Source organism: Hippopotamus amphibius, chromosome 5 (genome assembly GCF_030028045.1).
Source record: "Hippopotamus amphibius kiboko isolate mHipAmp2 chromosome 5, mHipAmp2.hap2, whole genome shotgun sequence".
NCBI classification, from domain to species: domain Eukaryota; kingdom Metazoa; phylum Chordata; class Mammalia; order Artiodactyla; family Hippopotamidae; genus Hippopotamus; species Hippopotamus amphibius.
This window is the reverse complement of record NC_080190.1, coordinates 112,183,404-112,199,111: the sequence shown is the minus strand read 5'-3', so window position 1 is coordinate 112,199,111 and position 15,708 is coordinate 112,183,404. Positions and strand designations below refer to the sequence as shown.

Sequence of the window (15,708 nt, the reverse complement as noted above, 5' to 3'; positions counted from 1 at the left end):
TCTAGTTGGGCTGTCTTTTACTGTTGAGTTATAAGAGTCACAGTTCTTATATTTAGGTCATTGATCCATTTTGTATGTGGTGTGAGGTAGGCTTCCAAGTTTATTGTTTTGCATGCAGATATCCAGTTGTCCCAGAGCTATTTGTTGGACAGTCTATCCTTTCCTGCATTGAGTGGTCTTCACAATCTTGTCAAAAATCAGTTGGCTATATATGTATTAGTTTATTTCTAGCCTCTCAGTTCTATTCCATTGGTCTATACCTCTTTCCTTATGCCAGTACCACACTGTTTTGATTATTGTAGTTTTACAGTATTTTTGAAATGGGGGAAGTATGAGCTCTCCAACTCTGTTCTCAAGACTATTTTGGCTATTTGGGCCCACTGCAATTCCATAAGAAGTTGAAGATCAGCTTTTCAAGTTCTGCAAAAAAGGTCACTGGAATTTTGACATATTTATATTGAATATGTACACTGTTTTGCATAGTATTGCCATCTTAACAATATTAAGTCTTCCAACCCATAAACACAAAATATCATTCCATTTATTCAGGTCTTCTTTAATTTCTTTCAACAGTGTTGTATAGTTTTCAGAGTACAGGTCTTTCAATTCCTGTATGCTTTTGGATGCTATTATAAATGGGAGTGTTTTCTTAATTTCCTTTTTGGATTCTATACTGCTGGTATTCAGATACACAATTGTACTTTGTGTGACCTTGTACTTACAACTTTCTGAATTCATTTGTTGGCTCTATTTGGGTTTTTGTAGATTCTTTGGGATTGTCTATATACCAATACATGGTAATATGTCATCTACAAATAGAGATAGCTTTACTTCTTCCTTCCCAATTTGGATGTCTTTTATTTCTTTTTCTTGTCTAACAGCCCTGGCTATAACTTCCAGTAAAATGTTGAATAGCAGTGGTAAGGATAGGCATCCTTGTCTTGTCCCTGAACATAAGGAGAAATTTTTTAAATTTTCACTATTGAATAGGATGTTAGCTATGAATTTTTCATAAATGCCCTTTATCATGCTGAAGAAGTGCCCTTCTATTTCTAGTTTTTGAGTGTTTCTATTATGAACAGGTGTTGGATTTTGTTAAATGCTTTCTGTATCAACTGAGGTGATCGTGTGGGGGTTTTATCTAATTGTTCTATTAATGCAGTAGATTACATTGACTGATTTTCCTATGTTGATCCACTCTTGCATTCCTGGAATAAATCCCACTTGGTCATGGTGCACAATCCTTTATATATAGTTGGATTCAGTTTGTTAGTATTTTTTTTTTTTGAGGATTTTTGCATTTATATTCATAAGGAATACTGATCTGTAGTTGGTTTTTTTTTTTTTTTTTTTTTTTTTTTCATGGTGTCTTTGTTTGGCTTTGGTACCAGAGTAATACTGGCCTCACAGAATGAATTAGGAAGTATTCCCTCCTCTTCTATGTTTTGGAAGAGTTTGAGAAGGATTGTTGTTAATTCTTCTTTAAATGTTTGGTAGAATTCATCAGTGAAGCCATCTGGTCCTGGACTTCTCTTTGTTTGGGAAGGATTTCTTTTTAATTATTGATTCAATCTGTTTACTTCTTATAGGTCTGTTGATATTTTCTATTTCTTCTTGAGTCAGTTTTGGTAATCTGTGTTCCTAGAAATCTGTCCATTTCATGTAGGTTATCCAATTTGTTGGCATACAACTGTTCACAGTACTCTCTTATAATCTTTTTTATTTCTTTAAGGTCATGATAATGTACCCACTTTCATTTCTGATTTTAGTTTTATGCATCTTTGCTCTTTTTGTCAGTCTAGCTAATGATTTGTCAATTTAGTTGCTCTTGTCAAAGAACCAACTTTTAGTTTTGCTGATTCCCTAGACTGTTTCCCATTCTCTATTTTGTTTATCTCCACTTCAATCTGTATTATTTTCTTTCTTTGGCTAGCTTTGGGTCTTATTTGCTCCTTTTTCTAGTTTTCTTAAGGCAAAAAGTTAGGTTATTTGTTTGAGATGGTTCTTTTTAAATGTAGGTGTTTAATGCTATAAATTTCCCTCTGGGCACTACTTTCACTGCATCCCATAAGTTACAGTATATTGTTTTCATTTTCATTTGTTTTTAATTATTTTCTAATTCCCTCTATGATTTCTTCTTTGACCTGTTGGTTATTTAAGAGCGTATTGTTTAATTTCCACATAATTTTGAGTTTTTTGGTATTCTTTCTGTCATTGATTTCTAGCTTCATTCCATTGTGACCAGAGAAGATACTCTGTATGATTTCAATCTTTCAAAATGTATTGAGACTTGTTTTGTGGCCGAACACATGGCCTATTTCTGGAGAATGCTTTATGTACACTTGGTAAGAATTTGTATTCTGCTGTTGCTGAATGCTCTGCATATATCTGTTAGGTCTAATCAGTCCTCCATTTCCTTACTGATCTTCTGCTCTATCCCGTATTCAAGGTGAGTCAATCACTTTAATTTTGAATTGGATGAAAACAAACACTGTGAATTTTGCACTACTGGGTTCTGAATACAACACAGTGTTGTATTCCTCAATACAGTGCTGGATTTTGTTCTGATGCACAAATTACCTGGGATCACTTGGAGCCTCCTGAAGACTCTTTCCAATGCCCTATGTATTAGAAGATCCTCATACTCTAGACAGTGGAGACACAAACTATTCCCAGCCTTGTGTGAGCTCCAGAAATTGTTTCCTTACTGCTTTCCAGTAGTTCTTTGAGTAGGTCCTGAAATGCATCTACAGATCAGAACTGAGCCAAAGACTCAAGAAGAACCCTCTGCAGCTCTCCAGAATGCATCATACATGCTTGAGAGCACTCTTTAATATATACTCACTACTCTCCCCTACAGCTCCTGTCTCTCTGGTACTCTGATCTACAATTATAACGACCTTGGCCTTCTCAAACTCTTATCTTTGTTTCCTAATCCCAAAAAAACTGGGCTCTGTTTCAATTCCTCCTCCCCACACTGCAGACTGTAAACAACCTCTAGGCTCTACTGTAAGCTGGTACAATACAAGAGCTGACCTCATTTGCTTCTATTCTCTTAGGGATCACAGTCTGCTGCCACTGTCATCCAATGTCTGAAAACCACTGATCACATATTTACATTTTCTCAAGTTGTTTAAGGAAAAAGAGTATATTATTGCTGCATAACAAATCACCCCCAACTTAGCGGCTTAAAAATTAAGCATTTTTTTTTCACATAGTTTCTAAGGTTCAGCAATCAAGGAGCAGCTTGGCTGGGTGGTTCTGGCTCAGAATCTCTCATGGGGTTGCAGTCAAGATGCTGGTGGGCCAGCAGTCTAGGTAGCGCTGAAAGCTTGACAAGAGCTGGAAGAGGTGCTTTCAAGAAGGCTCAGTCACACACTGTTAGCTAAAGGCCTTGGCTCCTTGTTAGCTATTGGCAGGAGGCCTCAATTTCTCACCACGTGGGCCTCTCCAGTGGGCTATTCACAACATGGCAGCTAACTACTCTCAGAGTCAGCAACGCAGGGTGACACAAAGGGAGAGAGAGGAGGATGGAGAAGCCACAATGTCTTTTAAAACCTATCCCTGGAAACAATTCATCACTTCTACCATATCCTATTGGCCACACAAACAGATGTGTGAGAGGATTACATAATGGTATAAATATCAGGAGACAGAGATCATTGGGGGCCATCTTGGAAGCTGGCTACACAGAGGATAAATCCTGTTATGCCAACATGACAGAAAGCCAAAGTCCTTTTTATACATTTTAACCTCCTTGTGTTTACTATTTTTTAATCCTCTAACTGTACACTGCATCCTATGACTTCAAGAGAAATGGGCAGATTGTAGATCCTACTCCAAAGGCAGACTTGGAGAAAAAAATAACTAAGAGTAAGTATCAGCAACTTTTAAGTGAAAAGGATAGAGTTTCCAGTGCCTATGGCAAGAAAGGGAAGAAGAGCACATGTAGCTGGCCTGGTCTTGAAAAAGGCCAAGTGCTTCACTCCCCCAAACAATTACTTACTCTAACAACCAACTTAAATGTCTGTCCTCCTTTCTCATCAATCTCCAGAGCAGCAATAGCAACGACACCAGTCATAAAAATATTAACAGCAGTAGCAAGAGTACTAGGCCCAAAGCTAAGCATTTGGCCTTTGTTATCTCAATAACTCCTCACAACAAACCTGTAGGATAGTATCATTATCCCCTAAAACCTAGGCCTTTTGTTTCTTAATGACCAAACCCTGGCTTTACATTTTACAGTATACCTTGATACAATTCTATTCTTTCTATGTAACACTGGCTCCCTCTTGCCCTATAGGATTCTTCACTCTTCTGGCACTGAAATTTTGTTTTGTCCTTCCTGTTCTACTCCACTTGAGTCAGGCCTTAAAGCTTCCCCTTATCTTCCATGTTCCCAACAGCTACTACCAAACCTCTTTAAAAGGAACTACCACTTAGACCTCTGTTAATCCCCAACTGCTGGGCTCTCCCAATGCTATAGCTGCCTAAGGTAGACTTCCCAACCCCTTAGGACACACTGCCTGGTCAAGTGTGCCTCACCAACTAATCCCAAAACATTTACCCTATTTCAGTCACTAATTTCTAAACCGTATTTCACAGCACATGTGCCTTCTCAATTTATATTTGCTACAGCTTAATGTTCAAATGGGTTTCCTTTCCCTAAGGGCTTGTAATTAATCATCAGGGAGAAAGGTCCAAAATATACCAAACTCCTACTTAGTACAGTACCCTGGAAACATAGGTTACCATTAGTTATTTGTTGAATACTGAATGAAAAAAATATAAAGTAATGATTATAAATATTAGCTTCGAAAACTCTCAAGGGGATATAATTCAAAGAATTTTTACAAATAAAAAGGTAAAGATGCCTTTTATGGACACATATAAGCAATTCACAAAAGAAAACACAAAAGAACAAATATAAGCAAATCACAGAAATGCAAATTAAAATATCACTTTCTGTCAGACAGATTAACAGAGACTGAAAATCTGTCGAGGAAATAAGGAAATAGGCACTCAAACTTCTAATAGATATAATTTTGTATTTTTGGTATTTACGCATCAAATATCTTTAAAATCTGCATATGCCTTTGACTAGTATTTCCATTTCTAATAATTAATTGCAAGAAAATAATGGACAAAGGAACACAGGTCTATATTTTAAAAGATACTCACTGTGGCACTAACTATAATACAAAACCTGTCCAACAATAAGGATTCGATTAAATAAATCTTAGTACTTCTAAACTATGGATTAAGTCACTTAAGAATATTACGTACATAATCCCAGTTTTTTGAAATAACAGTCACATAAAAACATACCTGCATAGAAAAAAAAACCTAGAAGTATACACCCCAAAATGTTAGCAGTGATTATTTCTGTAAAAGAATAGTAGAATTACTTGTGATCTTTTTCTTCCTTTTTACTTATCTATACCACCTAATTTTACTACATGAGTTGTGCATGGATAACAACACACACTCTTAAAAGGCAAAAGTAAAAATGAGGAGCACAATGTAAAGGCAGAAGTGTCACTGTGGTGGCAGAACATGGAACATTCCTACGTTCCCTAATAATGGCAGGCAGAATTAATATCAAAGAGGACACCAAGTAACCCAGTATTCAACAGCCTCACTTTTCATTAGTTCTAGGAACACATCTGGAATATTTTGCTAGTACTATTCAGGCATTTTAAGAAAACAAAAAGTTATTTATTAATCCTAAAGATAATATTGAAAATTATGCAGTAAAAATCTCAACTGCTTCACAATGAGTGTCAGCTTCCATTGCTTTTTCATGTCTTTTCACATTTACCTTGAGAACCCTCTCTCTAATAGGAAAGCAGTCACTGTGAAAATAAAACATAAAAATCAGTCATAAGTTTGAGAATTCAATGTGACTTTAGGTTTGGATGAAGAGATATTCTTCTCTATAACTTCTATTATTCCAAATTAAGTTAGCTTTTCCCCTCAGACTTGGACAGTTTTGGGGGATAAAACTTTGTCAATAATAAGTGAGGGTCCTGAAGCAAACCAAGGAACACATATCTGTTACAAGGAAAGCATGTATCTCTCCAGGCACTGTGGACAATTTCTAGCCAAAGCCCAGGGAACTGCTGTGGCCATGCAGAACGCTGCCAAGTTGTTTGCAATGCCTGGTTCGACATGACCAGTAGCACAGAGGGTTAGTAAATCCTCACTGGACTAATCTACAAACTATAATTTTCAATGATGTTGCCTGACATAAAATGAATGATCATTTCCATCTGTCTATGGTAGAAAAACTGTACTCATATAATTAATGGCAGGTATCCGTGCAGTCACTTAGGGGGAACTTCACACCTACAACACAGTTTGTAAGCCATGTCTCATAAAGCTCCATCAATGCATCAAATGGGACTTGACAGCAACTGTGAAGGCACAGGAAGCACTAAGCATAGTACGATTTCCTTTAGCCCATGTTAGTAATGTCATTGATGAAAGCAATATTCGTTGCACAAGAAAATTAACTAGTTCAAGGAGAAAATCAAAAAACGACTTTGCATAAGGGAGAGACTTCACATGAATGGCATCTGTGTAAAGCAGCATCATATAATACCAAAATTGGCAGCACCATTATGTGGTTACTGTTGACAAGAATGGAGATCTCCTTGCTTTAGTGACAACCCTAGCATCATTTATCCACTCTTTCAACAAATACATGAAAATCATACACAATAAGAACTATTCTAGGACCTGGGGATATGAGGGTAAACAAGCAAAGTCACTGCCTTCATGGAGCACAACATCTAACAAGGAAGACATTAAATAATATTACATATTTTAATAAAACTTTGAAAGTCAGGATGTCATTAAATAGAAGCCCAGGATGCTATGAGAGCAAATCCTAGGTCTGGGAGTCAAGTGAACCAAACACAGGGTGGGTGGGAAGAGGTCCAGGGAGATGTAAAGCTGCAACAACCTTGCACAATCTAGGACCTGAAAGAGTCTAGTTTAACTCAAGCACTTAGACTGTTTCCTAGGCACACTTTAAGTCTGAGATGCATAAAGACATCCAAGTTAAGAGGTCAAGTTGGTAACTACTACCTAAGTCTGGAGCTCAGAGAAGAAGTCTAGACCAGGTATAAACTTAGAAGTCATTTGCTTAGAGATGGTGTGTGATGCACAAGAACTGGAGATTTCTTATGCAAGGTGAGCTGGATGGGGTGGGGGCTGGGGGGGATCATGCATTACTTCCTCAAATCACAAAAAAATTTACTTCTTGAAATCAAATTAATTACTTCTCTCTTGATTTGCAAATGTTAAATAAAACAAAGTACTTTCTAATACTATAGCTATGATACAATGCCCTTTTTGTTAAGAAAGGATAAGATTAAATATATAAAGTTCTTGGAGAAATGTCAGGACCTAAAAAAAATATTTTACAGTGAGTCTAAGGCATTATTTGCTACAGTTTATTTAGCAGAGCACTTCCTTCTAGCCTTTTCCAGTGCCCTAGAAAAGGATTTTTTTTTTTAACACACTGATACAACTACTTCACGAGATTTGTCACTAGAAATGCTTTCAGTCTGCAGAACTGCCACCTACTAAAGCTAGATCATGACCACAAGCATTCCGAACACACCAAGTCCTGGAGGGATGTGATGTCAAAAAGAACAGATAACCCTTCTGCTCTGCATGCTCAAAACTTAACAACTTTCAGGACTATCGCTATAATCCTTACACAACCTGCCCTGCAGTCTTCCTATGATGAATATATAGTATGTAACTAGTCTATAAAGCGGTGGTCAGATTATGGTTATAGAAAAGCTGAGTTAAAATGCTCCACGATTTATGGCCCAAGCACCATATAAGTGTGACATGCCTTAACACAAACTCACCTGATTTATTTGAAGCATGTTAAAACAATATTGACCAAACTGCTGTATCCCTCACGGCTCCAAAAACTAGAAAATGAAAATGAAGAAATAAAGTTCAACTTAGTTGGTGATCACAATTAACACTTTAAATACATGCCCTTGGCCAAAACCAAATATAAAACGGAGTAGATCTAAATCAGTATAGAACTCTCCACGATGATAAACATGCTCTATGTCTTTGCTGTCCAAACCGGTAGCCACTAGCCACATGTGGCTACCGAGCACTTGAAATGTGGCTAAAACAATTGAGACAGTAAATTTTCAATTTTCTTTAGTGTTATTCAAACGGAAATAACCACATGTGGCTAGTGACCACCACACTGGACAATACAGATCTAGGCTGAACAAAGCCCCTTCTGGTTCTAGAGTTCTACGACAGTTTCAGCAAAAGTGAAGCTGTTAAAACAATGTAAAAGTTTCAGATTAACATTTAATATATACTTCCCTTGCTCCAGTAAGGTTTTAAATAGCTTTGTTCCCATCCTCTATAAGATAAATTAAGCCTAGAGAAGATGTAGCACACACATATTCTTCGGTGGTATGGAAAAGAGCACACAGTAAGATTATCTAGTTGTATTTTTTCTCCTGTTTATGGTTTTATTATCATTATAAAGACAGCATGCATGTTGAAATTTTACACAAAATTTTCGAAATGAAAATCACCATCCTGACACATCCCACTGTTACAGTTGGATTTGTTTCCTTATGGGCCTGACCTCCTCGCCATGGTTGTATTTTTCATGCAGCAAATCTCTTCCACACTTAAATTTAAAAATACATATCAAAGAAGGGCAGGAAAACCCAAATAAATAAATATGTAAATAAATAAATAAATAAACCATGTAATGGGAAAAGTTACATTAAAAATTATGTACAGTCCTCCCAAAAAAAGTATCTAAAAAGCAACGACACAATTTGGTATACACCAACAGAGCTAAACCCAATCACTTGTGTAGAAATTTTTATGTTATAAAATTTTAATACTGAACTTGCCCTCAGAAGCAAAGCTTCTTGATATATATATATATACACACAGATACCATATGAACGTACATACGTGTGTGTGTGTATATATATATATATTTGGCTACCATTTTTTCAGCGTGACAAACCAAAGTCAATTCAAAATGACTCTGAAAGCTTTCAATTATTTCTTACAATAGTGACCTCAGCATCTATATCAATTTTTATATTTTCTAAGAGAATCACATGTTGCACAGATAGCTCAAGGCCTGAGTACCAGTGAGTTTTGAGTTTTAGTCCAAGCTCTTCAGATCACATTTTGAGCCTTGGTAAATTGCTTTGTGTATCTTTGAGTTCTTTCTCTTGCTTCTATTTTCTTCCTTTTTCTCTTTTTTTTAATCTTTAAAAAGTAAATGTAAATCCTTTGGTAGGCAGCCTCTAACAAATAGAATTCAGCTGAAATAATAACGAGCTACCACTTTAAAGACTGGGTTACAGAAAAACCATCATTTAATTCCCTCCTGGGTGTCACCTGCTCTCATTCTTTCACCTGTTTGGTCTGTGGGAAGCTGGCTACCATACTGTGAGCTGCCCTATAGTCAGACCTGCATGGCAAAGAACTGAGGGATGCCTTGGGCCAACAGCCCAAAAGAAACTGAGGCTTTCAGCGCAATACCCGCCAAGGAAATGAAGCCTGCCAAGAGTCACGTGAATGACTCAGAAGCAAACCTTCCCCCAGTCAAGCTTTCAGATGAGACTACAGCCCCACAGACAGCTTACCTGCAACCTCCTAGGAGACCCTGAGCCACAGGCACCCAGATAAGCTGCACCCAGATTTCTAACCCATAGCAACTGAGATAAAAAATATTTGTTGTTTTCAGTTCCTAATTTCTGGGGTAATTTGTGACAATAGATAAGACAGTTCCGTTCAACTCTAAAATCCTATAATTCTTTGGTGCTTTAGGTATTAATTAATATATTTAGGTAGACCAAAAAAATCAATTCCCTCTTCAACATGAGCAAATGAGTAATGCTAGAATGTGAAAGTAGTAAATTATGAAACTTATTTACATTTTATTCAAAAGATGAAATCATTAAAAAGTATTGCATCTGTCAAACGGTATTAATACGCTTCCTATAACTAAAACTACAAACCAAACCAATTTTCTTTTTTTAATTAAAAACAATTCACTTGGATGTTAAAACACGAATAAACCACTAAAAGCATCTAAAGCAGTGATCTAATGTCCCTTACTATCTAGAACTTAACATTATTTAGTAAGAATTTACCGAATTTGAGAAATCTCATTTTGTTTTTATTTCATGTACGCCTCTAAAAGTTACAAATCCTCATCTATAGACCCGTATGTGTTTCTTCAATATTAGAGTCTGGCAACGCTGATGGCTGATCCTGAGAAGTAGGCACAATAAGATATACGGGTACATTTTTTAAAGTTCTAATCTTCTGATACACAAAAGGCAATTTCATGAAGAAGCAAAAATGAAAGCACCTATTCACTCAAAATTGATCACACAATTTTAAATATTCTGTAAGTCTTTCTCAATTATAAAGATCTGTATAAAACATGAAACTAATATGTCTGTAACAACACTGTGAGGTAAGTGGATAAAAATTCTGAACTTATTCTTTTTCACAAACAAGTTAGATTTATATCAATATAAAGATTATTATAACTATACCACGGGCAATCTGGAATGCCCACAGTGGGCACGTCTTTAACACTTTGTTTCTTCTTTAAAGACATCCCAGGTCTACTGTCCTATATTTAAAAGAACTTGATAAAATATCAAGTCACATCAATAAAAGGCAGAGCATTTTATACTGCCTACAGTTTCCTAAAATCCACCTTTCCCTCTTCTGTCAAAAAAGTTTCCAGCTACCATCATTCCGATTACAACTATATACTTTTAGAGAAAACTATTCCCATGTCCCAAAAATGCCCTACAGTGATATCCAGTCAGGCACATTAGGACATGCAGTTCCAGATTCCAAGCTACTAAATGAAAACAGGCAGGACGGTTTATGGAGAGAAGGCACAGTAACTGAAGATGTGCTACTCATGAATTAAAGGTCCAAAGTGTATGTGAAATGTACTGCTGCTATCACTCACTGCTTTTAATATGAATTACATTTTGCTCATCTGATTGAAAGCTGTGCAAAATTAAATCTATAAAATCCTCAACAATTAAATCCTGCTTTATAAAATGGCATTAAGTTAATATATCTATAAATTTTATATTGGCACCCATCCCACAACTGACAGGCAATCCTCTCTTAAATGTCTTACCTGACAAATGAAAAGTAAAAACATTTACTATCTCCATTCTTAGACTCCTAACTATTACAAAACTAAATACCAACTCAAAGCTTCTTACTCTAAAAAATTCATGGGCTCCTTAAAAAGTATTTAAAAAAAAAAAGTTTTTCATTTTCATTTCTTTTTAAAAGTAGCTACCCCAAAAAACCACTTTTACGTAAGAAAATGAAAACAATTTAGTATAAATTTTACTATCTCCTAAGAGCCTATGAAATATTCTAAGTATACAGAAGTCTCACTCCATGAACTGTTCCAGTGAAAAACTCTACATATTACCAGCCAAGAAAAAAAGGAAACATTTATCAGACACCAATTTTATATACCAGGTGCCATATTTTGCCATTTTTATATTAGCTCATTTAATCCTCATCACCTTGGGATGCAGGTGTTAACCCCATTTTTCTAGAAGTTGGGTTACTTCCTCAGTCACACTGCTAGGATGAAAACTCAGTTTTGTCTGGTTCTAAGTCCCCTTCCTTCCATTATATGTTAAACTATAAATAAAAGCTCGACTCCTTAAAAATGTTCCTGTAACAAAGGGCTTTGACCTCTAAAACACCATAATGGCAAGGATCCTATATAAAACTTCAGGGATGTATTGAAAAATCAATGCTACACAAATATAAATTATAATTCTTATGGATTCTAGACACTCATTCAATATTTTCTTGAGTATCTAGAAGAGGCACAAGTATATCTATATGATTTGATTATACCGTGCATGTCTCCCACTATTCAGTCTAATATCAAAAAAATTCAATTTTGCAATATCTAGACTTTTCCCCTTTATTGTGATTCGCACACATAAATGATCAGATATCCAGTGCTCAAAGTGTACAAAGGAAAAGGAGACAGAGTAATAGAAGCAATGAGGAGGTTAACTCCGAGGGAAAAAACCCAACACACTGCCCAATTATATCGTCCAGAAACTGATCTTAGCACAGGAAAACCACTCAGCCTCCCTTTCTATATTGTTTATATACTGTAGATGACCACCTTTGATAGTTTTGATATTCTTATGCTTTGTTGAAAATCAGACCAAGCCACTCCTTCCTAGAATCTCGTTCCAGGGAAGCCAAGTAAGCTAAAATGTGAAATTTATATGGTTTTCCATGCTTAAGTATGTAGGAGGAAAGAGCCATGATGTATGTAACTTACCCTCAAATGGTCCAGGAAAAAAACAGGATGTGTGTGTGACAAGAGAGAAAGTAAATGATAAACTGGTGACTCTGACTGAGTTAAGGTTACCAGCGTATTCTTTGTATTATTCTCGGTACTTTTCTGTAAACTTGAAGTTATTTCCAAATAAAAAACTAAAACAAACATTTCATGGCAGTCTATCTGAAGGTAACAGTACATACTTGGATTATAGAGCAACATTTTTACAAATACAAAACAAGTTTTTAAGGAAAAATGCAGCGATGTGTGAGGAAATCTGCACTATATCCTACCAACTAATGATCACTTCGGAATAAATTTCAAAGTACACCGCCATGGAAAGGAATGTGGCAACGGCGACTTGGGTTGAAAACATAGTTGGACAAAAAAAACCATAGACATCACATAGTTTGGCATGTTTCACAAACGTAATACAGGCCTGCTGCAAAATGCAGCAAATCTACAATTCAAGTGGTATGTGTTTTGCAGTAAAATATAGACCAAACGAAAAACTTGCCATATTACAAAACAATCGAGGTGCAGAATGTCTGGGTTTTGATGGCTTTATTAAATAAGTTTGTTTTGGTTTTTTTTCCCTACTGCAGCTCAATTCACAACGGTATGTGTGACTCATCTTAAGAAAGCAAGCACGGAGAAGAAATAGCCTCCAGGAGCAATGTTGCAATCTCTTCTCCTACAAGGTTACTATTAACTGGCCCTCCCAACACAATTTTGATCTCAAACGTTCATCATACTTTCTTAAAACATAAGGATGCATAGGAAGAGAAGTAATGCTCAACAGAAGTACACCAAAACTGTGAAATCAAACATTAAAAATAAAGGTTTTCAGCTAACAGTGAAACACCCTTAAAAGACCGTGTCTATCCTTTCTGCAGGAACCACCCAGTTTGAAATCCTTCAGTACATTCCCCTACGTGAAGGGTCCTTCTCTACCCAAGTAGTTCTAAACGTTTTGAGGAAGGGGCCGGGGGACGCGTCACGCCAAGCGAAGACCCCTTCCGAAGAAAATTACCCACAAGTGCAAAATTCTGCACATATTTCCAGGGACTTCCAGAACCCCGAGGCCATTATCCCCGCCCCCTTCCCGAAGAATCCCAGTTTAGCGTCTCCTCAACGGCCTCTGCGGAACACCCCCCTGACCCAATCCACACAGTCCCCGGCGCTCCCCGGGGGGGACCGGAGGCTCTGCCCTCACACAGTGGCTTCTGTAACTGATCTTTGTCTCTTCGCCCAACTCCCTTCACCTCGGCAAGGTCACTCACTGCCAACCACCCCTGCAAGCCGAGCCCTCACCCTAGTAGTTCGTAGGAGCCACGGCAGAACTTGCCCGTCAGATATATTCTGTCCCCTCGGCCCCACCTACCTTCCCCATTACGTCTTTATCACTTGCCCATTATACAGAAATAGCCGCCGCCACCACCAGCCCTCGGCGCGCCCCCGGCCCATTCCCCGCAGACCCTCCGAGGCTGGGCCTCCCTCCCTCTCCCCTCCCCCCCGCAGGGACCCTCCCCTGGCCCTGGCCCTCCCTCACCGTCGCTTCACCCGCGGTCCCCTCTTCCGGCCGTTCCCATCCCGGCCCCCACGACCCCACCCCCTGGGTCCCTGCCCCCACCCCCCAGCCGCCCCCCCGCCCCGCACGCCGTTTGGGCCGGCCTCCTCGCCTTCCTCCCGGCTCCTCCCCTCCGGACACCTGTGTCATCCCACCCCCACCACACACGCCCCCCCCCCAATTCATTCACCTCCTCCCCAGCACCCTGACCCCCGCGCTCCTCCTCCTCCCCGTCCCCTCCCGCCCCGAGAGAGCCCGAGCGGGGAGGGAAGGTGCGGGGGAGGGGAGGCCGCGAAGGGGCCGCTCTTCTTGGGGTTCGCCGCGCGCGGCAGACCTGCAGGGCTCCCCAGCGCCCTCTGTCTCCTCCGCCAGCCGGGCGGAAGTCAGGGCCTCCCGGACGCCCCCCACGAGGGTATTTACCTTCTCGCCAGGGACACTTTGCAGACGGCTCCAACATTGGCAAACACTACAGAAGACTGACCCCGCTCGGCCGCCGCCGCCGCCGGCTTCCACCCCTCAGGCTCCCCGCCCCCCGCCTCCGCCCGCCTCCCCTCGCCTCCCCTCCGCTCCCGCCGCGCCCTCCCGGGCCCGCGCCGCGCGCCCCTGCCGACGCAGCCGCTCCCGCGCCCCAGCCTGCCGGCGCGCGCGCACACCCGGGCCCCGCAGACCCGCGCCGGGCCGCGCGCCCGGCACCGGCCGGCCCTCCCTCCGTCCCTCCCTCCTCTCGCCCGCCCGCGGCCGAGCGCGGCCATTGTTCGCGGCGCCGCTCCCGCCCCCTGGCGGCCGTCTGGCCGCCGCAGCGGCGGCCGCCGCGGGCGCTGCGGTGCGGGCGCGGGCAGGCTGGGCCCCGGGGCGAGGGGCCGTCCCCCGGGGCCCTTGGGAAAGGGGGCGAGCGAGCGCCCAGGGACCCCGCCCTGTCCGCAGTCCCCGGGTCCCCGGCCCGGCTCCCCGCCCCCTCGGCTGCAAAGGGTGGGCCTGGGGCAGCCTCTTCCACACCTGCGTTCGGCAGATGCCTCCCCCGCCCAGGGGACCCTTTGCGCTTTCCAGGTGGTGTCGCACCCCGATTCCCCGCCCGTACCTTCCCCAGGCGCTCTCGCTGCCCGCCTCTGCTCTGCTGGGGACGCGCGACCATCCCGCGTCTGCTCCGGCCGCCGCTGCGCGATGCACGGTTTAGCGGCTCCTGCACCTTTCCAGACTGGGAGGGGGAGAGGATGGGGGAGAGGGGAGGGGGTGAGCGCAACCGTCTCGCCGGGAAAACACTAGTGATCGGTAATCACCTGCTCTCCAAGATCCGCAGCGCGGCCGAACAGCCTCCTCGACCAAAGAAAATCATAAAAAAAAGAAATCCTTCGAATCAAATAGGAGGATCGTCTTAGGACGGTGCCCTAGATTCTAGACTGTCGAGGCAAGAGTGCCAGAAAACTCAAATTACTTCTTGAGTCGTCCTGGTTTTGATGTGGGTTACTGATGTCCGGATAACTTCAGCCCAGTTAAGCCCGGTGAAATTCGACACTTCGTTTAGTAAATGGCACTCTATATAATCTGGTAATAAAGTCAGTCTAGAAGTAGAATTATTGCTGTGTTTTCACAAACTTATCCATTGGTATTATTATTCTCAGGGTTCCTTACCAGCCTCAATTCGCTGCCTGAGAAATGTCCACCAGGCTTGTGATTTCAGTCATCGCGAAAAACCGATAGTTCTTTGAACAATATAGTGTAGCGGTTAAAAGCAAGGGAAGACAGTATAGTGTAG

At 40.7% G+C, this 15,708-nt stretch overlaps 1 protein-coding gene across 5 annotated transcripts in view; it reads right to left on the bottom strand.

The window, feature by feature from the left end:
• The window catches only part of STAU2 (staufen double-stranded RNA binding protein 2), a 295,810-nt gene extending 281,310 nt beyond the window's left edge, over positions 1 to 14,500 (bottom strand). For 2 of the 5 annotated variants that reach the window (XM_057734230.1, XM_057734236.1), the window contains exons 1-2: positions 14,376 to 14,500; positions 7,887 to 7,952 (exon numbers count right to left, since the gene is read on the bottom strand). In XM_057734230.1, coding sequence (XP_057590213.1) covers positions 7,887 to 7,904 — 18 coding nt within the window. In that variant the 5' untranslated portion in view covers positions 7,905 to 7,952; positions 14,376 to 14,500. The remainder of the gene's footprint in view (positions 1 to 7,886; positions 7,953 to 14,375) is intronic. The other 3 variants (XM_057734226.1, XM_057734232.1, XM_057734228.1) reach the window with 2 other exon arrangements.
• Positions 14,501 to 15,708: the final 1,208 nt, after the last annotated feature.